Raw genomic sequence first — 25,996 nt, forward strand, 5'->3', positions numbered from 1 at the left:
CTGTACACCTTCCGTGACAGTAGCACACTACACTTCCCCTCTAAGGTATTGCTACTACATCACTGATGTCGCGCGGAATAAGGGGGTGGTGCAAGGTCGCAAATGCTCCACATCGGTGCGCACAACCCAATCAAGTATGTTAGCCTCCGTGCTGAATGGAGGAGAGGGGCGCTTCAACGTCACCTCTCCCCCGCTCCCTCATCCAACAACCAATACACAACTCCCCAACCAAGTTCACGTATCCATGCCATACCACACAATGGCAAATAATATATCAGTGTCAAATCCCCCAATTTTCTGTTAAATTGCACCCTTTTAATAGAGAAACTAGAGCAACGGAGAAACAGGTTAAAAGGCCTTTTTTGTGGGTCATATTCACATGGAGGCTTCATGTCGGGCGATGTACTCATGCTCAAGACAACAACTTCCATCCAGATATCCTGAAATAAAAAGAAAAACAGTAAATTAAGAGCACCAATCTTGACATACACATTCAGATATAAGGCAGGGACCCCACACGTCTATGATCATACCACCCTAAACTCAACATTTAACCCGTTGGGCTTTAAGGTCTGTAACTGGTAAATCCAGTAAAGTTCACGTTGCTTCAGCATCATTGACCTGTCACCACCCCGGCGTGGCATTGCAACCTGGTCAATGATCCTGAAACGTAAGTCCTTCTCAGTATGTTTTGCTTCCGTGAAGTGCTTTGACACTGGTAGATCCAATTTATTTTTCCTAATGGTGTATCTGTGCTGATTCAATCTTGTTTTAACATCCCATGTGGTTTCACCCACATAGAAAAGATGACATGGGCATTCCAATAAATACACAACATACGAGGAGTCACAAGTCAGATAATGTTTGATCACATATTCGTCTCCTGTCCGTCGATGTGAAAAAGTAGCACCCTTCAACATAAATGGGCAATTCACACATCCATGGCAAAGAAAGCAGCCCTTCTTTGATGCACCACAATAAGTACTAAACGAGACCTTATTTGTGCCGATGTCTGCCCGCACCAACTGATCCTTAATGTTACATGTGCGCCTATAAGACATCAAATACCAGCTCAGGAATATGTTTAAAATTGCTGCCCAAAATGGGACAGTGTCTCTTCAGAATACCACTGATCCTATTACTCAACGGTGAAAATCGTGTAACAAAGGGAATGCGTTTAACATCATCTACCTTTGTTACCTTTTGTCTAATAAGGACTTCCTGGATTGCAATAGGGCCCTCGCTATATGTTGTTGTATAAGTTTTCTGGGATAGCCTCTCCTGATAAATTTGGTTCCCATCTCTGTCAGTCTAACCACAACATCTTCTTCCCCTTGTACTATCCTCTTAACTCTAAGCAACTGACTATATGGCAATGACCTGACCATACTCCTGGGGTGACAACTGAGCAAAGTATTTTTATCAGTTACCTTAGTGTATAGATCTGCTCACTGTCACATCCAAATACTGGATGTCCGTCTCTTAAGCAACAAGTGTAAACTTAACCTCTGGGTCAATACTATTGAGGAAGTCACCAAACTGGTGTAGTTCCCCCATAGTGCCGGTCCCAGAACTAGTTTGAAGTGGTGGCTAACATAGACGTATCTCTCCTCCAAGTGTGCCATAAAAATGTTAGCATAATTTGGCGCTACATTTGAACCCATTGCGGTCCTGCGTAATTGAATAAAATATTCATCCTGGAACATAAAATAATTACACGTGAGCACAATCTGTAGGAGTGTGATCAAAAACTCCCTACATTGTATGGAGTAAGATGAATCAATTAGACATCCCCTTACCGCATCAATGCCCCTGACATGTGAGATCAATGTATACAAACTAACTACATCAAAAGATGCCAAAATTACATGTGCTGGAAGATGTATTTTGCTGACTTCATTAAGGAAATGTGTGGTATCCCTTATATATGACTTGGCCCCCTGTACGTACGGTGACAGAATCCTGTCTAAGAAGATGGCAATCTGAGAAAAAAGGGAACCAATGCCCGACACTATGGGACACCTACCCTACATGGCGGTATGCTTATATTAAAACTGATTTTGGAGGTGATACAGTAGAGGTGAATACAACAGTAGATCTGAGATTGTTCACCTTCTGCAGGCTTGACGTGGTATCAAAGAAAAATACTGTAGTTTACGGAAAAAGGATTTGCATATTCGGGGTAGAGAGCTTTGTCATTTACACCATGCACTTCTCCTTCTTCAGGGCTGGAGCTGGCACAGTCCATCTTGTTACTGGCTCAGCGATGAGGAGTTGACATACAATGAAGCTATTAAATCTTGTTCTGATCGTGCCTCTAGAGTGGTCGTTATCCAGAACAGGTGGGCCTCATCTCATAAAGTTATATGATTCATAACACTAAAAGTTTTGCTTGATATATTTGTATGCATATAGTATGTTTATTATGTCTTCAATCCTTCTTTCTCCTTCCATAGGTTTGACCAGGCTTTTGTTAATAGTCTTCTATATGAGTCTGATGGGAAATATTACTGGACAGCGCTTCAGGATATGAATCGCACTGGAATTTTTCGCTGGTATGGTGGGGAAGAAGTGATTTACACTCACTGGAACAGAAATGAACCTGGTAGGTAACAACATCATGAAAAAATCCTATTGATGCCCAAATCCCAGTGGATCACTGGTAATGGTTAGCACAGGTAGTAGTCCCTCTGCTCCTGCCACCATTACGTTGTTTTTGTAATGCTATACAGACTTCATCTTAATAATATGTTCTTCTTCAATTAGGTTACGATAAAGGGGGATGTGTTGTGTTGGCTACTGGAAGGTCTCTTGGTTTGTGGGAGGTAAAGGACTGCAATTCATTCAGATCAAAGTACATCTGTATGCAGACTCTTCTCCCAATGGTCCCTCTGTTACCTGCAGCCCGGCCCACCCCTAGCGTTAATGGAAGTTGTCCTGATGACTGGAGCTCTGCACCCAATCTAAGGCATTGCTATAAGGTGAGACAGGATGAAGGCTCTCGCAAAATGGAATGATACTGGAACTGCTTAAATAACTGGATTTGAATAATTGTGAGTACAAGTACAAGGTCGGATTATCCTACCAGGGGATCCTTCAGTGACCCTACTGCAAAATGCCTATCAAGCCCTACCACCATCTGCCCCTGTCATCCTTCCACTTTGTGCCATGTATAATACTGTCTTGATAGGATGCAGGGAGAATGCAGGGCTTCATAAATTACCTCATGACTTTTTAGGCTAATTCACAAATAACCCATTTCAGTTACTAATGACAGGCCCTCTTTTTCCCATCTAGGTCTTTCATTCAGAGAATCTGAGGGATAAAAAGACTTGGAGATCAGCTCAGCTATCTTGTCGGGAAATTGGGGCTCAGTTGCTTAGTATCTCCAGTGTTGAAGAGGAGCATTATGTTGCCCATCTACTGAACAAAATCTTTGGGTAGGTGTTAACTATTCTGTATTTTCTCCTATTTGCCCAAACTTTGAAATGTAGAGCTTTTTTTTTTTTTGGTAAGTTGGTTCACGCCTTTCCAGTGGTTGTCTACAGAATGTGTGCAAATACTGAGTCTGGCCAGCCACCCCTTTGTCTGCATTGTACGGTTTCAGACTGCCATTACCCTACGGCACCATGGTCGTATATGGGGCATCATTCACATTTTCAGTAAGGTTTTTTTATCTTTTTGAACAGAATAGCATACAAGTCTATTCTGTCCATAAAAACAAACAGAAACCTGGCCTGTTCATGCTTAGTCCATGGGATCTATTAGGATATGTTACAAATCAGGTCATAACACAATCATAAAATTATTCATGGCCCCTGTGAAATTTAGACCCATGACACCGCAAAGCCTGATTACTACATTTCAAATGTGCGGCTATCCACAACTACTCCTGGCAATGTCCACTAATCACTGTCTTAAAAGACAATGCTGTCCATTTTGGACAAGGACAACCACTTTCATTTTACTTTCCACACTGTGGCATTTTATAGATCGTTATTATAGATGTTAAGATCTGCTTTCTCTCAGGGAATCAGATTCTGAGGTCCATGAACAACACTGGTTTTGGATTGGCCTTAGCCGAGGAGATCCCAGTGGTGACCAAAGTTGGGTCTGGAGTGATGGACAAGGGGTAAGTGACTATAAGGAATGTTTGTGTGTGCTATTTTGTCATCTTTTTTATCTTTGATCTGATTTACCAATGATTTTTATTTTCAGCTTTACTTAAAGCTGAAAAATTACTTAAGAATGAACAGCTCATGTAAGAGGAATGTTAAAGGCTATATTCAATGCCACAATACAGTAACTCTAAAATGAAAGTAGCTTGATTCAAAATCTTCAGCTCCTATGCAGATGCATATGTATGATATTGCAGTCATATTCGCTTCCAAATGTCTCCTACTTCTTGCTAAACTATAAAATTGATGTTAGCAAGATGTATTGGACAGATGGTAAGGATGGCAGCAAGGTTAGACTACACAGGGTTGTGTGTAGTCTGTTACCATGGAGACACAACAGTCTCCTTAGAAGGTATAGATACAAAACTGTTGCAAACTTTAGAAAGTTGCTTGAGCTTTCATTTAGATTAATTTAGAACAGGGGTGGGGAACCTTTTTGCCATTTGGATATTTGTAACATCATTCGCGGGCCATTCCTTCTGAGGAAGCTGGTTGACCCAGCGATATGCGTGGGGTGTTGTACCTATGCACCATGCCGGCCTATATCCACATTTGATGAGTAATTGCATTATTTTGATGTTTATTGCATATTATGAAGTTTGCACTCTTTTGGCGGCTTACATTTGTCCACATTTAGGACTTGGTAATCATAGGTATGTGTATTGGACGTATTACTTTGTTCTGACAGATGCTTGCAATTGTATACAATGTTTTTAACCTTTGCTTTGTGTTGCCTTTGTATGCGGTTTTGCTTTTTCAATTTTTTTTTTGTTTCATACTAATACCGCGGCTTCTATTTGTTTGGTGTGCCCCCTGATTGTATTCTTTGTCTTTCTTCACAACAGTCCCTGCCTTTGTCCCTTTCTCAGCCTCAGATCTGCCCCCCTCACCTCCATCATCCTCAAATCAGCCTCCTATCAGACCCCCCAGCCTACATCAGCCTCAGATCACACCCCCATCAGACCTCCCAGCCTCAGGTTAGACCCCAATCAGACCCTCTATAGGTTCAGATCAGACCCCCAGCCTCAGACCAGACCCAGATCAGACCCCCAGACTCAGATCAGACCCTCATCAGACCCTCCCCAGCTCAGCCTTAGATCAGACCCCCATAAAACCCCCCAGCTTCAGATCAGACCCTCATCAGACCCTCCCTAGCCTTAGATCAGGCCCCCAGCCTCAGATCAGACCCTCCCCAGCCTTAGATCAGACCCCTAATAGGCCTCCCAGCCACAGATCAGACCCTTATCAGACCCCCAGCCTCAGATCAGCCCCCCAGCCTCAGATCAGACCTCCCCAGTCTCAGATCAGACCCCCATCAGACCCTCCCCACCCTCCATTAGCCTTAGATCAGCCCCAATCAGACCTCAAATCAGACATTTAAAATAAATAAATAAACTTACCTCTCCAGCTCTGGACGGCACTGCCTCCTGGCAGATTCACTTTCCCTCCCTGGTCCTCTTCCCGCCGCGCTGTACTGTGACCTGACAGCGCACAGCGTCAGGTCATAGTGCGCATCTACGTGCACTATATCCTAAAGCTGTATGTGTCAAGACAGAGTGCGGGGCTGGAAGAAGGCCAGGGAAGCTGAGTACAGCCAGTGCAGTTCTCACCTTCCTGTGCCTCCCACATGCTAATGACAGCTTCCACATGAAATGATCCCGTGGGCCGGAGGTTCCCCACCCTTGATTTAGAACAATAAAAATGCTTTTGATGGTATATATACTTCAGTCATTGTACAGTATTAGAGATCTGAAAAGTAGAGGGGAAATGAAACAAAACATAGAACTGTATTAATTTTTTCATTATTTAACTGAACCTGTGCTATCTGTTTAATACAAGGTACCAAAATTATTAGTGAGCTACATACTAGAGAGAGAGCATGTTGAGCCTAACTTGTTGGGACTACATATGGATGATATGATACTTTCTCCTGAATGTTGTTCTAGTCTATAAACTGGTTTCTTAAGTAGGCAGCAAATATTACAAGAACTCTTGTCATCTAGTTTGTTTTTCCTTTTAGTATGCGTACCACAACTTTGACCGCAGCAATCAGGAAAATGACGACATCAGGAGATGCGCGGTGTTAGACCTTTCAACCCTGCAGTGGGTGGCTCTTGAATGTGAGTCTCAGACAGACTGGATTTGCAAGCTTCCTAAAGGTACTATTTTATGAATGAATCACTTACATATGTTTTATGTTTATTATAAGATAATGTATTATGTTGTTGTTATTATTATTATTATTATTATTATTATTGTAGTAAGAGTTATTAGAAACATTTCCCTGAAAGCCTATTCACTTCTGAATGCATGTAACACATCTCATCTTTGGCTATTAAACAAATGTAGCAGGATTACAAAACCATGGCTGCATTCTTAAAAGAACAGTGTTATACCTGTCTCCAGATTATGAGTGGTGTTGCAGCCCAGTCTACTTCATGGGAGATGATCTGCAATATCAGACAGAACCCATGAAAAGGTGTGGTGCTGATCCTGGAAGAAAGTAATGACATTTTTCTAATCCTGTACAACCCCTTTAACCAATGCAGTCTAGCATTGCAGGTAACAAAGTGCAACATAACTTACACCATGATTTTTCAAACTATGACTCTCCAGGTATTGCAGAATTACAACTCCCAGTATACCCAGAGAGCTGCAAGGTTAAATAGGACTGAGCTACACATAGGCCATGTAACTGATGAACGTTATGTCATTGGCCTAGGAAGAGGCCTTAGTGCTCACCGGAGTGCCACAGCCTCTTGAAACAGCTAATCAGTGGGGGTGCTGGGAGTGACTACCACTGATCAGATATTGATTGATGACCTATCCTGAGGATAGGTCATCAATATATCAATCTTAGAAAATCCTTTAAATCACAAGGTGGCTAATGGCTATTATCCCTTTTCATATCCTTTTTTAATTCCTGCTACCTCTTTTTTTCTAGGAACAGGTATTAAAGAGCCAGATGTTCCAAAAGGTGAGCTTTCCTTCCTTTCTTATTCTTTTTCCCATATATTATTTTTATTTCTCTTTGTGCTCTACTTTGCATTTCTTCCGTAGTTACTGGTATAACAGAACTTTTTGCATTGTTGTGTCAATGTCTTCCCATCAGGAAACACAGAGTGGGTCAAGTTTGAAAGTGCAGAGTATAAGTTTTTTGAGCATCGCTCCACATGGCTGCAGGCTCAGCGGATTTGCACGTGGTTTAAGGCTGAGTTGGTGTCTGTTCACAGTCAGGGAGATCTTGATTTCCTGGGGCAAAATCTACAAAAGGTACAGAAAATATAATGACCAAGAACTGGGTTCAAATGATTTGTACTTTAATGTTACTACTTAAATCTATGTTCCTACATAACAAACACGTCACGGCCAACTCCAGTGGGTAAACCAGAGCACGGAAATGGTGTGGAAACCAAATAAGCAGCAAAGAGAAGTTCCAGCTCCTGGATAAACTCACAAACTCCTTTACTGATACTTCAGAAAATGCAAAGTTAAGGAGGAAGGACACACAGGGAGAAATGTATTAAACTGGTGTAAAGTAAAACTTGCCCATAGCATCCAATCAGATTCCACCTTTCATCTTCCAAAGGGGCTGTGAAAAATGAAAGGTGAAATCTTGGCAACTGAGCCAGTTCTACTTTACACCAGTTTGATAAATCTCCCCCACAGTGTGTAAAACAGGGAAGCCACGAACAGGTTTTGAGTGAACAACACACGCCGTTCCTGATTTGCACACGGCGCGTCCTTACCTTATCAGGATTAGTCCAGGAGATCTTCTATGTTCCTAGATAGGTGCAGGCAGCGTTGTTCTGAATTTGAGTGCCCACCCAGGGCATACGCATGTTCACGTTAAGTAATTTTTTTTATCATTGCACATTCAGTTCTTATCATTAAAAGGGGTATTCTGATTACCTAAAGTTATCCCCTGACCACAGGATGACGGATAACTGTTAGATCAGGACAGCTGGGACCCCCACCGATCACGAGAACGAGGGCCCCCGTACCCAGTAGAGCCCCCCTAAACAGAGTGGCCATTTGGGCATGCACTCAGCCTCTCTATTCATTTCTATGGGAGTTTCAGAGATAGCAGAATGCTGTAATTCACTGTTAATTTTATTTTTGCCCTCTTGGGACTGTCTGGACTGCCCACATTCACCATACAAACCCAACACACAGTAGTTATGCCCCCTTACTGCCCCCACACAATAGTTATGCTGCCTTAGTGCCCCTTTCGTGTGATTATGGCTCCGTAGTGCCTCTTCACAGTAATTATGTTGCCTTAGTGCCCCCAAACAGTAGTTACGCCCCATAGCGCCACCACACAGTAGTTATGCCCCCATAGCGCCACCACACAGTAGTTATGCCCCCATAGTGCCCCCACACAGTAGTTATGCCCCCATAGTCCTCCCACACAGTAGACATTCTTCTTTGGTGCCCCCACATCTCTAGACCACCCTGCCACTGCGGGCTTTGTAGCAGCTTCTACGGTGGCAGTTCTGGCCCTGTTCTTTATATGTCTTTCTAGTAGTGGCTCCGTTTTCTGATAGATTTACAAATCCTTTGCATAGACATAAAATGTAAATATAAAATGTTGTTACCTGAAACCGCCACAAGAGGGAACTTGCTAAATACTATTTCATTATTGAGTTAAGTTTCAGTGTACAAATGTTATGCAGTGACCATGTAAGCTCTCCCTAATAGTGGCTACAGGCATAAATGGGGTTCTCCAGCAACTTGTTCTAGAATGTGAGCAGGACTGGTTGCCTCCATTTGCGAAGCTGACCAGGAAGACAGAGCCTCACTACATTCTGCCACTTTTATATACTACCTATTGATGGGTCCTGTCAGGCTGCTCAGTCATGATGGCATTTTGTAGACAGTGTAGTGAGGCCTCAACGCTCAGCCCCCTAGGCAGCTTTGCAAGTCGTGGCAACCAGTCCTGCTCATATGCTAGGACATGCGGCTATTATAGAGCTGGAGAGTCCCTTTAAATCGTTTTTTTCAGGGATTTAGGATAGGTCATCAATATCAGATTGGTCTAGCACCCAGCACCCCCACTGTTCATCTGTATAAGGCAATCGCTAGTGCCATAAATTATACACAGATCAAGGACCAAAAGGTTCCACCCACCGTGTATTAGCTGTGTCGGGGTACTGCAGCTCAGCTGAATGGGAGCTGAACTGCAGTCGGTTAGCGCTGGAAAATACACAGTAGACAGAGCCTTCCATCCACTGTATAGCTTCCAGCACTGGCAGTTGCCCGAAACAGCTGATCGGACTACATCTATGACTGAGGTATGATTTATGTATGCCTTTATGCCTTTAATGTGTACTGTTCTGTTTTCTATTGACATGTGCGGATTTTATTCTCATTTCTCTGTCTTGTTTTTTAAAAGTTCTCCCGGGGACAGGACCAGCACTGGTGGATTGGACTACACACTTATGAAAACGATGCAAGATTCAGGTAAATATTTTTTTCATGTGTAAAGAGTTTATACAGTTTCCATTGTCTGCTATGGAAGCTGTAATCATCTCTTTGCGCTGAGCTCCCCCTAGTGGTGACTTCAAGAAAATGCAATGTTTCCGCATCGGGAACAAAAGGATTTCAATGCTGGTCCCAACCCACTGACCCCTATAGCAGCTGCATGGTCTGCCTCCATTGAAAGTATGCCACTGATTATTAGCCCAAAATGAGTAGACGGCTCCATACTCTTTAAGTTTTCATTGTATGCTGCCGTGTGGTAATGTTATGCGAAGGGTGTCTGTGGTGATCCAGTGGAACAGCAGACAGGGGTCTGAATGTTACATAGAAACATAGAAACATAGAAACATAGAAACATAGAATGTGTCGGCAGATAAGAACCATTTGGCCCATCTAGTCTGCCCAATATACTGAATACTATGGATAGCCCCCGGCCCTATCTTATATGAAGGATGGCCTTATGCCTATCCCATACATGCTTAAACCCCTTCACTGTATTTGCAGCTACCACTTCTGCAGGAAGGCTATTCCATGCATCCACTACTCTCTCAGTAAAGTAATACTTCCTTATATTACTTTTAAACCTTTGCCCCTCTAATTTAAAACTGTGTCCTCTTGTGGTAGTTTTTCTTCTTTTAAATATGCTCTCTTCCTTTACCGAGTTGATTCCCTTTATGTATTTAAAAGTTTCTATCATATCCCCTCTGTCTCTTCTTTCTTCCAAGCTATACATATTAAGGTCCTTTAACCTTTCCTGGTAAGTTTTATCCTGCAATCCATGTATTAGTTTAGTAGCTCTTCTCTGAACTCTCTCTAGAGTATCTATATCCTTCTGGAGATATGGCCTCCAGTACTGCGCACAATACTCCAAGTGAGGTCTCACCAGTGTTCTGTACAGCGGCATAAGCACTTCACTCTTTCTACTGCTTATACCTCTCCCTATACATCCAAGCATTCTGCTGGCATTTCGTGCTGCTCTATTACATTGTCTTCCCACCTTTAAGTCTTCTGAAATAATTACTCCTAAATCCCTTTCCTCAGATACTGAGGTCAGGACTGTGTCAAATATTCTATATTCTGCCCTTGGGTTTTTACGCCCCAGGTGCATTATCTTGCACTTATCCACATTAAATTTCAGTTTCCAGAGTTCTGACCATTCTTCTAGTTTTCCTAAATCCTTTTCCATTTGGCGTTTCCCTCCAGGAACATCAACCCTGTTACATATCTTTGTGTCATCAGCAAAAAGACAAACCTTACCAGCGAGGCCTTTTGCAATATCACTTATGAAGATATTAAACAAAATCGGTCCCAGTACAGATCCCTGTGGAACCCCACTGGTAACATTACCTTGTTTTGAATGTTCTCCATTGACTACAACCCTCTGTTGTCTGTCACTCAGCCACTGCCTAATCCACTCAACAATATGGGAGTCCATGCTCAATGACTGCAGTTTATTGATAAGTCTTCTATGTGGGACAGTGTCAAAAGCCTTACTAAAATCTAGATATGCGATGTCTACTGCACCTCCACCGTCTATTATTTTATTCACCCAGTCAAAAAAATCTATAAGATTTTTTTGACATGATCTCCCTGAAGTAAACCCATGTTGTTTTTCATCTTGCAATCCATGGGATTTTAGATGTTCCACAATCCTATCCTTTAATAGGGTTTCCATTAATTTGCCTACTATTGATGTCAGACTCACTGGTCTATAGTTGCTTGATTCCTCCCTACTACCTTTCTTGTGAATGGGCACGACATTTGCCAATTTCCAATCTTCCGGGACGACTCCTGTTACTAATGATTGGTTAAATAAATCTGTTAACGGTTTTGCCAGCTCACCACTAAGCTCTTTTAATAATTTTGGGTGTATCTCATCAGGCCCCTGTGACTTATCTGTCTTCACCTTAGACAGCAAACTTAGAACATCTTCCTCTGTAAAGATACATGCATCAAACGATTTAATAGTCATTCTTTCTAGTGGAGGTCCTTCTCCTTTTTCTTTTGTAAAAACTGAACAGAAGTATTCATTAAGGCAGTCGGCTAGCCCTTTATTCTCTTCTACATACCTTCCGTCCTTTGTTTTTAATTTAGTTATTCCTTGTTTTAATTTCCTTTTTTCATTTATATATCTGAAGAATGTCTTATCCCCTTTTTTCATAGACTGAGCTAGTTTTTCTTCTGCCTGCGCTTTAGAAGTTCTTATAACTTGCTTGGCCTCTCTCTGCCTAATCTTGTAGATTTCCTTATCTTCATTGCTCTGGGTTTTTTTATAATTACAAAATGCTAGCTTTTTATTTTTAATGATTTGGGCCACTTCTGCTGAGTACCACATTGGTCTCCTCCTTTTTTTGCTTTTACTGACAAGTCTAATGCAATTTTCTGTTGCCTTCAATAATGCACCTTTTAAGTAGTCCCATTTCTCCTGGACTCCATGTAATCCGTTCCAGTCTGATAAGGACTCATTTATGACTAATTTCATTTTTGAAAAGTCTGTTTTTCTAAAATCTAAAACTTTTGTTTTTGTGTGGTGGGACTCTTTCACAGTTCTTATATTAAACCACACTGACTGGTGATCACTAGATCCCAAGGTTTCGCCTACAATGACATCATATACCGAATCCCCGTTTGTGAATACCAAATCCAAAATGGCCTCCCTCCGGGTTGGCTCCTCAACCACTTGTTGTAGAGATAACCCCAGTAGGGAATTTAGAATATCTGTACTCCTGGTAGAACTTGCTATTTTGGTTTTCCAGTTTATATCTGGAAGATTGAAATCTCCCATAATGATAACTTCTCCTTTCATTGTCATTTTAGCTATTTCTTCAACTAGTAGATCATCTAGTTCTTTAACTTGACCAGGTGGTCTATATATCACACCTACACGAGTTACTGCATGGTTAGCAAACTGCAACGTAACCCAAACTGACTCTATGTTGGCCTCTCCAACTTGTATTAGGTTAGATTTAATGCTATCTTTCACATACAGGGCCACTCCTCCTCCTTTCTTGCCTTCTCTGTCTCTTCTGTATAAAGAGTACCCTGGTATGGTTATGTCCCAGTCATTTCTTTCATTAAACCATGTCTCCATAACAGCCACTAAATCTACATTCTCAGATGCCATTATTGACCCAAGTTCATTGATTTTTTTACCTAAACTGCGAGCATTTGTAGACAGGACTCTGAGCTTATCATTTCTTAACCTCTGTGCTTCTGACCTGTTCTGGCATTGTTTCGGGGGGCAATTGGACTCTTTTATTTTCACTCTTTTGCCCCCCCTTCCTAGTTTAAATACTCTTTCGCAAATTCTTGGAGTTGTTCACTAAGTACATTTGTTCCTTTGAGAGAAAGATGCAAACCATCTTTTTTGTACAGTTCCTTTCTATTCCAAGTAGAGCTATCATGAGAAACAAAGCCAAATCCTTGCTCTTGACACCATTTACCAAGCCATATGTTGAACTCCTTTATGCGCCTTTGCCTATCATTCTGAACATTATGCACAGGCAGAACTTCAGAAAATGAAATGGTGGATGCAAAATCCTGTACGTCATTACCAAGTGTGATAAAAGATTTTTTCACCTCTGACACTTCATTGCAAGCCAGGTCATTTGTCCCTAGATGGACAAGAACATCCACGTCCCCTTCCTGCTTTGCTTGCTTAACAATATTAATAATACGTCTTCTATCTCTTCTAGCAGTAGCCCCAGGGAGACATCTCACAAAACCATTTTCTTTAAGCTCCACACTTCTTATGATTGAATCACCCAGCAACAGCTGCTTCCTTTGAGACTTCACTTTATCTTTTTTGTTGCATACATTAGACATAGGAGTCGATGGTTTCTCACCCTCTGTGCTTGAGTCCATATCCATGTTGTCCTTACATTCTGAGAGTGCTGCAAATGAATTATGGAGAACCACCGACTGTGGGACATGTCTTCTATCCACCACTCTAAGACTTCCAGAACCTACATTAACCCATCTGCCATTTCTGGGGGTCCTCTGTGGCAGTGGCATTGCAGCAGTCCTAGCTGGAGTTTGTTTAACAGATAATTTAAATATTTCAGCTTTCAAAAATGCAATTTCCTGCTGCAGTAAGGAGAACTGTCTACAGATCTGACAGCATCCGAATCTCCAAAGAGTGGAACATGAAATAAATGCACAACAATTCCTGCACTGAACCAAGTCTGCCATTTTAAAGAGGAGAAAAAAATAAAAAAATAAATTTGTAACTTTAAATCAAACAAATCAAACAAATCTTACCTTTTTTTTTTTTGTATTGTTTCCACCTTCCAGCCTACCTCCTGACTATCTCCTGCAATATCTCTTTACTAGTACTTAATGTAGTACTTGAAGCTAGTACTTGCAGCTAATGAACTAGGCCAGCTAATGAGTCTGTCTCTATATATACACACACTCCTTCCCAAACTCCTCCCACAGCAACAAAAGGCCAGTCCTTATCAGATCATGAACTGGCCTTTTACGTTTTTATAATCTTGTTTCTATTTTTTTCAGATGGTCAGACAGGTCCGTGCTCAATTTTGTAAATTGGGCTCAAGGACGGCCGGGTCGCGTTACTAGAGAGAAGAAATGTGTATACACAATGGCCAACCGTGGTGAGTAAGGGTGATTGAATGGAGACATGGCACAATACTAATACCCTTGTACAAAAAAAGAGCAAGGATTTTTACAAGGTAAAAAAATCTAATTTTATTCAATATAAATCACATGATCATTACAGGTAATGCTCAAAAGGGACAGGACATGGAGACTGAGTCACAAAGGGCTATACAATGTGGAGAATCACAATGGGGGATAATGTGACCATAAACAGCAGGGAACAACAATTTACCAGAGGCCGTGAACAAGAGTGTAGTTGCGGGTGCAATTGCTAATCCCTAGTATAAAACAACTACCTGACTATTGTTCACAACATCTGTCCAATACGGTCTGATACCTCCTGACGAAGCCTACGTGGCGAAACACGTGTCGAGGTTGAAGCAGTGGGGGAATCGTGTTACCATTCTACAGCAGCAACATGGGTAGGTAACTTGGCAGCTGGATCAGGGTGGGACGAGAGGCTTGCAATTCATTGTTATATGCCATCTTCATTAGTAGTATTGCACCTCACAGCATCCTTGGACAGATGTTGTGAACAATAGTCAGGTAGTTGTTTTATACTAGGGATCAGCAATTGCACCCGCAACTACACTCTTGTTCATGGCCTCTGGTAAATTGTTGTTCTCTGCTGTTTATAGTCACATTATCCCCCATTGTGATTCTCCACATTGTATAGCCCTTTGTGGCCCAGTCTCCATGTCCTGTCCCTTTTGTGCATTACCTGTAATGATCATGTGATTTATATTGAATAAAATGAGATTTTTTACCTTGTAAAAATCCTTGCTCTTTTTTTGTACAAGTTGCAGTAGGTTGGGGAGTGAGGTACTGTTTTTGGGTTATTGAAGGCTCTAACAATACTAATACCCATTGTACTGTGTAGCACTCCTTGTCTGACACACATGTGTATAAAAGAATCTGTTACCATATACTATAATGTGACTATATTGAAAGCTAGTCTATGGGTATACTGAACAATATACGGCCAATCAAATTTAGCTGTCATCCTTTAGAGAAGCCAGATAGAAAATTTTCATAAATGATATTCCTGAACCGAACCAGTCGTGAACACAATGACATGACATTACATGCTGCACGCTCATGCAGTGTTATGTGCTGTAAAAATATCCAAAACCAATAAATACATCCATACATATAGTATATGTGTAAGATTGTACTTAATAATCTTTATTTATATAGTGCCACCATATTCCGCAGCGCTTTACTGTTCAGGACCTTTGGTCAAAGAAAAGAAAGGCCATTATAATGTCCAAAAATGTCCAACATATTACTGACACGCAGCATTATGTTTCTAAAACAGAATGGGGTGATCAGAAATGCATCACTGCGCTGCCCTATATCTGTAAAAGGAGCAACGGATCGGCAACGCCGCTACCCACCCTACCACCTCTACCATCACCCAATGCTGGAGGATGCCCGAAGGGCTGGCTGCCATTTCTGAACAAGGTGAGTTATGGAGAACATGAAACCACATGGTTCTCTGTCAGTCTAGTGGTTGTCATCCAGCCTTCCCAGTAACAAATCTAATTAAGGAATGACTGGATTTTGAAGATGACAGAAGTGGAAGACACAAGAACTTTCACTGAATCAATCTTAGCCTTGTTTTTATGGTGTGCTTTATATTCCAACTGTAAATGTGTCTCATCTTAGTGCTCATTTGTTGACCATATCCATTGCAGTGTTTTGGAGTGAGGGCAGACAGTAAGGTTGACATCAAGACATGGCAACAGGCTCGAGATTCCTGCAAAATTCTTTCGGCTGAAATTGCCACAATTGACAACTACTTGGAACAAGGTAAATAGCTCTTTGCTTGTCAAGCAAGTGAGTTCATTGCTCGGGACTTCTGAACGGGTCTTAACAAATATAATTTTCTTTTTCGTCAGCTTTCATTACATCCATTCTTCCGAATATTACCACTGACCTTTGGATTGGCCTTCATAATGGTCGACAAAGATTCCAGTGGGAGGAAGGCCAACCATTGTCTTATGTGAACTGGGCTCCAGGTACCCCATCCAGACAGAGCGCATCCAATGGCAAGATGGTCAGCATTATCTTTTTTCTATGGTATTTACAGATGATAGTATGAGATGCAGTATTGTCCATGGAAAGCCTTCTCATGACATGGGTTTTCTCACCATCAGAAGTGATGGCATTATCCTAGGATATATATTTACCTCCAAATCAGTCAGGGTCTGACTTCTTGGACTCCCACCGCTCCTCAGGATTGGCACTGCAGCTTCAAATTAGCATCACAGCTCCACTTGAATGGAACTATGCTGTAGTTTCCAGCACAGCAGGTGACCAGAGCACCAATATGCAGAGAAAACCTGAAGGAGTCTTGGTTCTCTAGAATATTGAGGTCCAAGAAGTCACACACATTTTAATTTTATGGCAAATCCATGCGATGTTAAAACATTATAATATGGTAATAAACATTTTAAAGTTTTTCATATACATTTGGTGGTTTCCCCCACCAATCACTAGAATGATGAGAGAACAGCGCTCGCATATCATGCTCTGTTTCCCCACTGCAGAAGAAGAAACGAGATGGATTCAATAGAAAGTCTAAAGGCCCGTCTCCATTCAGTCTCCTGCAGTGAGGAGAGAGAGCATGAAATGTGAGTGCTTCTCGCTTCTCCCTTCTCGTTTTAGGAATCAGCACTCAGATCACCACTGATCAAAACTTTTGTCTCTATGACATATCAAAAGTTTTGTGAAAACTTAGTGACCCTTTAACTGTGACAATCAATTTTGGGATGAGAAGCTGGCAAAACATAAATGCATTTGTACATGTGGTACTAGATATCTTCTTAATGTGTTTGCAATGTCTTTTATGTGCAGATTAGCTGTGCCGCAGTATGGCATGGTTCACCACCTCTGTTTACCGGACGATGGGAAGACAAACTCTGTCTGGAAAAGTATGGCTACATCTGCCAGATAAACAAAGGTTTGAACTAGTTATTACCTGTTAATGAAATGAAGCATAGAGGTGTATGCTGTAAGTAAACATATCCCTCTCTTTGCAGTGGCCGCTCTCAGCCCTCCTGCAGAGCCATTTCCATTTCCAACTGGCTCTACTCTGCGCTACAGGAACCATTCGTACCTGATTCTGCAAAAACCAATGACTTGGTCAGATGCCCGACTCCTGTGTGAGACTCGCAACGCTACCTTGGCCAGTATCATCAATCCATTCCAACAGGCTTATTTGACCTTGGCAGCCGTCGGTCAGAAAACCCCTCTGTGGATCGGGCTATCAAATGAAGATGTAAATAAACATATGTATCATGGATTCATATTTAGTTCCTGTATTTATGTACATCCCAAATTACTGCATATACTTAAGTGACTACATTTAATAAATCACTAGGGTCTCTTGTTCTATTTGCTCTTAAAGGGGGTGTCCACGCCTTTTATATTGATGGGCTGTCCTCCGAATAGGTCATCAATAGCCATAATTGGCTAGGGTCCAACACCTGCACCCCTGCCGATCCGTTTAGTTGCAATGACAAAGCTACTGCAGAACTGCTGATCGGCAGGGGTGCTGGTGTTGGACCCTAGTCAATCAGATATTGATGGCCTATCCTGCGGATAGGCCATCAGTAGTAAATATGTTAGAAGACCCCTTTAAAAGGTCACTGAGTTTTCAAAATATGTTTGATATGTCAAAGAGGAATATCCAAAGCTTTGATTGGTTGGGGTCTGAGTGCCGAGACCCACACCGATCACCAGAACGAGCAGAGAGAAGCACTTGCAAAGCGCACTCTCTCCTCACTGTAGGAGACGGGATCAATAGAAGTCTATGGGCCCATTTCAGTTCCGTCCTCTGCATCATGCTATGTGAGCACTTCTCATTCTAGGGATCGGTGGGGTTCTTAGCACTCAGACCCCCACCAATCAAAACTTCTGATATTCCTCTATCTCTCTATAACATATCAAAAGTTTTTGGAAAAGTCAATGACCCTTTAATTAAGGAATGAAAGATGGTAGTCACTGCAGCATATCCAGTGCGTCGTTTATTGGAAGCCTTGAGTACACACACAAACAAAGTACGACGTTTCGGCTACGCAGTAGCCTTTGTCAAGTATATATACTTGACAAAGGCTACTGCGTAGCCGAAACGTCGTACTTTGTTTGTGTGTGCACTCAAGGCTTCCAATAAATGATGCACTGGATATGCTGCTGTGACTACCATCTTTCATTGCTGTTCCTGGACTGCTGTGGATCTGCGGTCCCATCGCGGCTGTTGCATTCCGGTTTTGGTCTAAAGGTCCGGTTGTTCTGCTCTTTCACTTTTTGTTTGTCCTTTAATTAAGGGTCAGTTCACATTGAATTTGCAGTGTACATTTAAGGAATAAATCAGGAGGATTTCCTAACATTTACTCCTGATGTGTGCCAGTATAACCATACACTGACAAAATTCTGTGCAGACGTATTTCTTAATATCTTGATAATGGTCAAAGCAGAATTTTTCTGTGCGTCAAATACCCCTAAATAGATGGAATGAATTTATAAAATTCTGGTTGTCTGCAGCTACTACTAGGGGGCGCATACTAACTCACTGCATACAGTTCTATTATGGTGTACAGAACTTTATATCTAACTTGGTCTATCCAGGGAATTTGGATCCCTACATCAGAAAAACAATACTCCAACTGTTTAAAGGGATCTTCCGTGATTTTGACACTGATGACCTGACCCCAGGATAGGTCATCATTATCTGATCGGTGCGGGTCTGACACCTGGGACGCGCCGATCAGCTGTTTGAGAAGACACCGGCGCTCCTGTGGGTGTGGTGGCCTTCTCTATGCTTACCAAGCACAGCGCCGTATATATTAAAGCGGCTGTGCTTCGTATGGCGCTCAGCTCAAAGTCTGTGCTTGGTGAGCTGCGAGAAGGCTGTGGCGCTCACAGGAGCGCCGGTGCCTTCTCAAACAGCTGATCGGCAGGGGTCCCATGTGTTAGACCCCCACCAATGAGATACTAATGACCTATCCTAGTATCAGTATCAAAATCATGGAAAACCCCTTTAAGCATGTTTTTTGCAGTATATGTGAACCTATTGTATTGTCTCTCTATGTTTATTATAGGGTAGTCGAACATACTCTTGGCTCACAAATGATGGGTTATCGTACACCAACTGGAAAGAAGGAGAACCTCAGTATATAAGTAGCTGTGTGTACATGGATGAGCAGGGAACATGGAGCCTGGCCAATTGTGATCACAAATTGCCTGGAGCTATCTGTAGCTTCAATACTCGTGAGTTTTCCTTTTTTTTACGTTATCACTCTATTTTAGTGTTTTATTGTTATAATTTCTTTTTTGCTTGTTACAACAAGGAAGGTGTATGTAAGGGCACAATAGGGGAACTAGACTGGAAGCTAAAGAATTATCTATTATCCTAGTGTCCTCACATTCTCTTTTCCTGGACAGCATCATCCAAACCTCACAAGTGGAGCTTGAATAGCACTTGCCCTAACTCAGTAGGTGACTCTGATTGGATCGCATTCCGTGACTACTGCTACTCCTTCCACATGGAGGTTAATGTGGGTCAGAAGGATGCAGCCAAGAGATGCCAGAAAGGTAATTGGTCATTTATACTTCCAGTCTCTCAAGTATTTAAAATATGTACCTACACTGAGCACCACCACATCCGTTATATCTATTTTTGTTAGACATGGATCTGTCAATATGTAAGGTAATATACTGTATGTTATTTCCAGATAATTATTTGTAAATCCTTGCAGAGGCTTACAAAATCACTTTGGCTCTGAACAACAAAGCTGTAGTCACTTCATCTGCTGTTTTATGGTATCTCTGCATGGCACTCTCCCCTGTTCTTCTAGAGAAGAATACTTCCATAGAATAGCATTTCGAGAATCTAGAGAAAGTATCTAGAGAGTCCAGTAGATCTCAGTGAGATTATTGTATAGGATTGTTAGAGTGGTGTAGTGAATTGCTGTTTACTGTCTTGCAGTCGGTGGCGAGGTGCTGACCATTGTTGATGAGACGGAAAACTTATTTGTATGGGAGCACCTGCAGACATATGAGAGTCAGTCCAAGGGGGCCTGGCTTGGCATGTCCTTCAGCATCAAAGGTATGAATCTTTTAAGTATCCTATTCTGTAACTCTAACCAGGAAAGTAGTAGGAGGAAGAAGGGGACTTGACATCAGCACTGCCTCGATCCACACAGAGGTAAATTGAAATGCTTTATTAGTACACTCACAACACATTTTGGGACCGGACTAGTCCCTTTCTCACGTACACCAATATATTGGTGATTACCTGACAAAGGGACTGGTGCAGTCCTGAAATGTATTGTAGGTGTATCAATAAAGCCTTTTAACTTACCACTGTCTGGATCGAGGTGGCAGCCCTGTCAAGTAGCTTCTTCATCCAACTAATTTCCTGGCTGCATCCAGACCACCCTTGGGTCCTGGTGTGGATCGCAAGCTGCACCTTGGGATTTGACTGAAAGCCTTCTAGGTTGTTGTGTCCTCTATGCAGCTGACTCAGTTGAGCGGCCTGGTTGACTGTTTCTGTCTCCTCCCATTGCACCTACGGTCTATGTTGCACTCTCCCTTACAGTCTTAAAAGTGTATTTTGTGAAGGTAAGGATGGAAAGATACATCTTAGTGCCGAGAAGAAAAGATGCATGTCTACGTTCCTTCTTATTTTATTTAAGGATACTTACAGTTATGCAGCTGACCATGTCTCCTGTCAGAAGTCTAAAAGTGATGATGGTCAATGCAGCCAGTGAAGCAGTTGCTCCAGATGCTGAAGCAGCCACACAACAGAAACTGCTTCAGTGTCATATAATTTCTTATGCAACCAGACCAGTGACATCTCCCACTTCTGGCCAGAGATGCAGTCAGCTGCATAACTAGAGATACCCTTTAAAATAACATTATTGCGCAACTTTCAGTAGGTGCCTTGGAGAACAGCTCTGTAAATCTTACGGACTAATTTGGACCTGTGTGCCTTTGTCTTTTGCTATTGCAGAAGGTTCCCTTGTATGGAATGATAACACTCCAGTAAATTACTCCAATTGGGGACGACAAGACTCAGGACCCAGTCTACTGAGCCCAAACTCTTGCTACTGGATTGAAGGAAGCAATGGAGTGTGGAGCCTGGGTTCTTGCACCAACATCAGCAAGGGTGTAATTTGCAAATTATCTAGAGGTAAGCTAAATGTTTTATTACTACAGAGCTCATGGTGGCCACACAAGGCCTGATTTGTCTGTCTACTCAATTGGACCATCCATTTTGGGGACTGCTGATGGGTGCTTCTGACTTGTTATCAATTAAAACAGATTAGGGGCTCAATACCGGAAAAAACGCATCCGTTTTATCCCAATGCATTCTAAATGGAAAGCAATCCATCTTACCTTATCTCTTGTAGCCTCCAATCTTTGTTTTGGCTCACAATCACTGATGTGTGAACTAGGCCTTACCCCAAGCAGAGACCAGCTTTAAACAGTATTACTCTTTGGAAGTCCAACAGCTCTTAAATTTCTGCGCGAACTGTGTAATGCTTCATTTACCCTATGGTGGTGCTGCTGAGGAATTTGCTTTGGGGTCTCCCACAGATTACAACAGATAGTTGGGGTATCAGCAGTGAGAACCCTGTTATCAAGTTATTGACCCTTCTAAGAAAAATTTATTATCCATAATGAGAAAATAAAACATACATCCAAAATGACCTGCATAAATGTTGAGTCAATGTAATGGATCTAATAAATTCTGCACCACAATTGTTCTCTAATACGGTGTTTCCCAACCAGTGTGCCTCCAGCTGTTGCAAAACTACAACTCCCAGCATGCCCGGACAGCCTTTGGGTCTGCGGGCATGCTGGGAGTTATAGTTTTGCAACAGCTGGAGGCACACTGGTTGGGAAACACTGCTCTAATAGACCTGGAGCAAATCTTATACTCATTGTTATACCTGGTGCAAATGCTTTTATGTATAATAATCAAAGACATATTTTGTGCAAACTATATAATGTATTTAGCAATTATTTAACCTGCTAATTAAGCAGGAAATAATTAGTGATGAGCGGCAGGGGTATTATTCGAATTCACTATTTCGCGAATATTTTGTAGAATATTCGTCATATATTTGCGAATTCGCTATTATTTTCTTGATTGCGAAAACCAGTAATTCCTATCACACTACCTAACACCCTGCACTAGAACCTATCAGCTACACTGCTGTCTCTCTCAGAACTTTAAAAAACTGCAGAAAATGGCTGCTGGGGAGGTTATTATATAGTAAGGGGTAGGTTGCTAGGGATGTTGCTAAACTCTGACACAGATATTGCAGCCTTTTCATTGGCCCACAAGCAAGAAGCATGGAGGGATCATGGGTTCAGATGAAAAAAAAAATCTTGAATTTTCAAAAATAAGAATATATATCACTATATTCTAAATATTCGCAAATTCTCAAAGTGCCGATATTCACGATTAATATTCGCTTTTCAAATATTAGCGCCCAACACTAGAAATAATCTGTGTCTTCTGTATCACTTTTTAGCAGAAGAAACCAAATTGGACAGATCTGGTAAGTAATATATCTGCTTGATCACAATGCATAGACACATTAAAGTACAAGTTCAGATGTTGTAGCTAATTTCCAAAGAAAGTTGCACACCGTAAGCTGTACATAAAGTATATTTTATTCGACCAGCACAATGTTATTCATATCTCCACCCTCATTACACTGCTCCATATAATGGTAAGAAAGTATAAGCGTAATTCTGTAAAAATCACCACATGCCATGTGGTAAAGTCCACACATTGTCCAGCACCAGATTCAGGATCGTGTGTGGACTTTACAACATGGCATGTGGTAGGTGCTGGTGTCTTGTTAGAATTATTGTCATTTGTAGTGACTGGGACCCCAAATTTTTATGTATAATTTGCTGACCATGTTAAGTCCATGTCACATTGGTTGCTTTTAACTGGTGTTTTGAAAAAAATAAATAATGATTTTGTACAGCTGCGAATTATTAAACATAGTATACTTATTGATATTCTGTATATTGCAACAAGAGAGAAATGTGTTACACATTCGTTAACTGATAGGGGCAGGTAGTAAATCCAGATGTCTAACTAGTTTTTTATCCTTGCAGTTCTACCACAGCACAGCACTGCAGTGGCGGTTGTAGTGCTCTCCACCTTCGCACTGTGTATCTTAATCGTTGTCATCATCTACCTGTACCGCCGCAGGAAGCTCGCAGCTCAGCAAGGAGCTTTCGAGAGTGCCAGATACAGCCGCACCAGTACCGGCCCAGATGGATCAATCGACAAAAACATTCTGGTGTCAGATATGGAAATGAATGAACAACAAGATTAATAAAGAGGGAGAACAGCCATCAGGGAAAAAAAACTTTTCATTTTTTCAACCACCGAGGTGGTGTTTGATAACAGAGGGTGCAGGATGCCCCTTTCCGAAATTGAATGTGTACATTGTCAGTGTTATTTGGGGGCTGTTGAGCATTGCTGAGCAATGTATTGCAAGTTACTCCAACATCAAGAAGCCATAATTATGGGCAAGAACCCTGAAAACAGTCCCCTTGTGCCATCTCATATCACCCCACATAGGAAATCTAGCTCAAGATGCGTTCACTCTTAGAAGCGAAAGACAATAAATATGGGGTATTGGGGTAAGTCTTACTGGCAGTGTACATGTGTACTGTTAGCTTAGGACCAAAATGACTGCCATATTGTTCTCTATATCATTTTGTAAATTCTCAGTATTTCTTCTCGTCTGTTTACTCTGCCTGTGCCATGTCATTATCCAGTAGATTATTCTCTTTATCTTAAGCTTTTTTTTGTAAAATACAGACCAAAAATGTGCCTGGTGCCCGTGCTGGGTGGGAAATTTTATACTGCACTTTGCCAGCAATTGTATTAAATTGCTCATAGAAGCTAAGAGTGAACGCACCTTGATAAAAGCTCATCTCACAAACCAAATGAAGTGTCTCAGGTGGTGTACGGAGAATGTAGGTTATCTCCTCTCTGCGGTGATGCCATGGCGAGAGAGAGAATGTTTTTCCCCAATACCTCCATCTCCCATTCATGTGCCAATGTTTGGACATCTTCTGGAACAAAGGATTGACATAGTCCAGGGTCCCATATGCAAGAGCACTATGTGCTAATTTCCAGGGGCTTTAGACATAAGAGGACTATATATGTATGCCCATATGTCCAGGCCTGGCATATAGGTATATGGCCAATGACAATAAACGTGAACGCAATTACTTGTAATATTATCTCTTATTTGTTTGATGCGTGGGTGAATTTATATCCTGTTGCTTTAGGTCTTGTGTCAGCAATGTGACTAACACTTTGCAACATTTTTGTCTCTTCTGGCGAGACAGTGAATCATTTCATCTGAGTATAAATTACCACATAAACATGCTGAAAACTGAATTTGCAGTTTTTTCAACTTACAACTTTATGTTGAACAGAAATGGATAATACTTTGTCTTAATTTAGCACACAATATTAAATAGAATTACCAAGAAAATAGAAATTCCACACTTCAACACAAGACGCAGTCGGATGTTCATGTTTCACAAGCCACATATTATTCACAACAGTACATTGTTATGTACATAATTAGAATAAGATCTGACAACAACTTGTGATGGTTTCTAGGCAGCAGATCTGCACAAGATTAGCTTTAGGCCCCTTGCAGACGGGTGTGTCCGGATTTGGTCCGGATGCATTGCGTCTGCGATCAGGGAAAATCATGCGAGTAGGTACGCAATTGCAGCCAGTTTTGACTGCAATTGCGTTCCGATACGTTTTGCACGCGCGTGATAAAAAACTGACTGTGGTACCCAGACCCGAACTTCTTCACTGAAGTTCGGGTTTGGGTTCGGTGTTCTGTATATTTTTTTATTTTCGCTTATAACATGGTTATAAGGGAAAATAATAGCATTCTTAATACAGAATGCTTACTAAAATGACTGAAAATCAGTTCCATTCATTGCTGAAATTTCTGCAACAAAATCCTCAGCGTTAGAGATGAGCGAACTTCTGTTTTAAGTTCGGCGTCTAAAGTTCGGCTTCCGGTTAGCGAAGGATCCCGATATGGATTCCGAATTCCGTTGTGGTCCGTGGTAGTGGAATCAATAATCGGCCATTATTGATTCCACTACCACGGACCACAACGGAATTCGGAATCCATATCGGGATCCTCCGCTAACCGGAAGCCGAACTTTAGACGCCGAACTTAAAACAGAAGTTCGCTCATCTCTACTCAGCGTGTGAAGGCACCAAAAAGTTCAACCTTGTACATACAACATAATCAGTGACCTTGCCTCTCAGGGCGGTCTTCTGCTCATTATTCTGAACCCTGCCAGGTAGACGTGACATCAGCAATGATCCTGTGTCTTAGTGCTCCTTCACACGAATGTGTGAAGCCCGTGCCCGTGCTGTGGACCGCAAATTGCGGTCAAAAATGCACGGGACCGTCCGTGGGGCAGGCACATGGGGATCGCAGACCCATTCACTTGAATGGGTCTGCGATCCTTCCATTCCGCAAAAAGATAGAGCAAGTTCTATCTTTTTGCGGTGCGGAAGCACGGAACGGAACCCCAGAAAGCACTCCGTAGTGCTTCCATAGTGTTCCGTTCTTCTGTTTCGCACCGTTCTGCATCTCCGGATTTGCCATTGAAATGAATTAATCAGGGGC

The 25,996-nt window shown here is 41.8% G+C and overlaps 1 protein-coding gene across 2 annotated transcripts in view; it reads left to right on the plus strand.

Annotated features, from left to right (window-relative positions):
• MRC2 (mannose receptor C type 2) overlaps positions 1-24,561 on the plus strand; it is a 79,625-nt gene extending 55,064 nt beyond the window's left edge. The window contains exons 10-30 of one of the 2 annotated variants that reach the window (XM_040436902.1): positions 2,227-2,342; positions 2,457-2,605; positions 2,767-2,981; positions 3,298-3,440; positions 4,030-4,132; positions 6,199-6,337; positions 7,123-7,155; positions 7,291-7,451; positions 9,574-9,641; positions 14,172-14,272; positions 15,595-15,740; positions 15,974-16,088; positions 16,178-16,335; positions 17,136-17,241; positions 17,321-17,559; positions 19,382-19,550; positions 19,725-19,874; positions 20,269-20,388; positions 21,295-21,474; positions 22,826-22,852; positions 23,424-24,561. In XM_040436902.1, the coding sequence (XP_040292836.1) occupies positions 2,227-2,342; positions 2,457-2,605; positions 2,767-2,981; positions 3,298-3,440; positions 4,030-4,132; positions 6,199-6,337; positions 7,123-7,155; positions 7,291-7,451; positions 9,574-9,641; positions 14,172-14,272; positions 15,595-15,740; positions 15,974-16,088; positions 16,178-16,335; positions 17,136-17,241; positions 17,321-17,559; positions 19,382-19,550; positions 19,725-19,874; positions 20,269-20,388; positions 21,295-21,474; positions 22,826-22,852; positions 23,424-23,647 (2,862 nt within the window). In that variant the 3' untranslated portion in view covers positions 23,648-24,561. The remainder of the gene's footprint in view (positions 1-2,226; positions 2,343-2,456; positions 2,606-2,766; positions 2,982-3,297; positions 3,441-4,029; positions 4,133-6,198; positions 6,338-7,122; positions 7,156-7,290; positions 7,452-9,573; positions 9,642-14,171; positions 14,273-15,594; positions 15,741-15,973; positions 16,089-16,177; positions 16,336-17,135; positions 17,242-17,320; positions 17,560-19,381; positions 19,551-19,724; positions 19,875-20,268; positions 20,389-21,294; positions 21,475-22,825; positions 22,853-23,423) is intronic. The other variant, XM_040436903.1, reaches the window with a different exon arrangement.
• Positions 24,562-25,996: the final 1,435 nt, after the last annotated feature.

The sequence above is a fragment of the Bufo bufo genome, chromosome 6 (genome assembly GCF_905171765.1).
Source record: "Bufo bufo chromosome 6, aBufBuf1.1, whole genome shotgun sequence".
Lineage (NCBI taxonomy): Eukaryota > Metazoa > Chordata > Amphibia > Anura > Bufonidae > Bufo > Bufo bufo.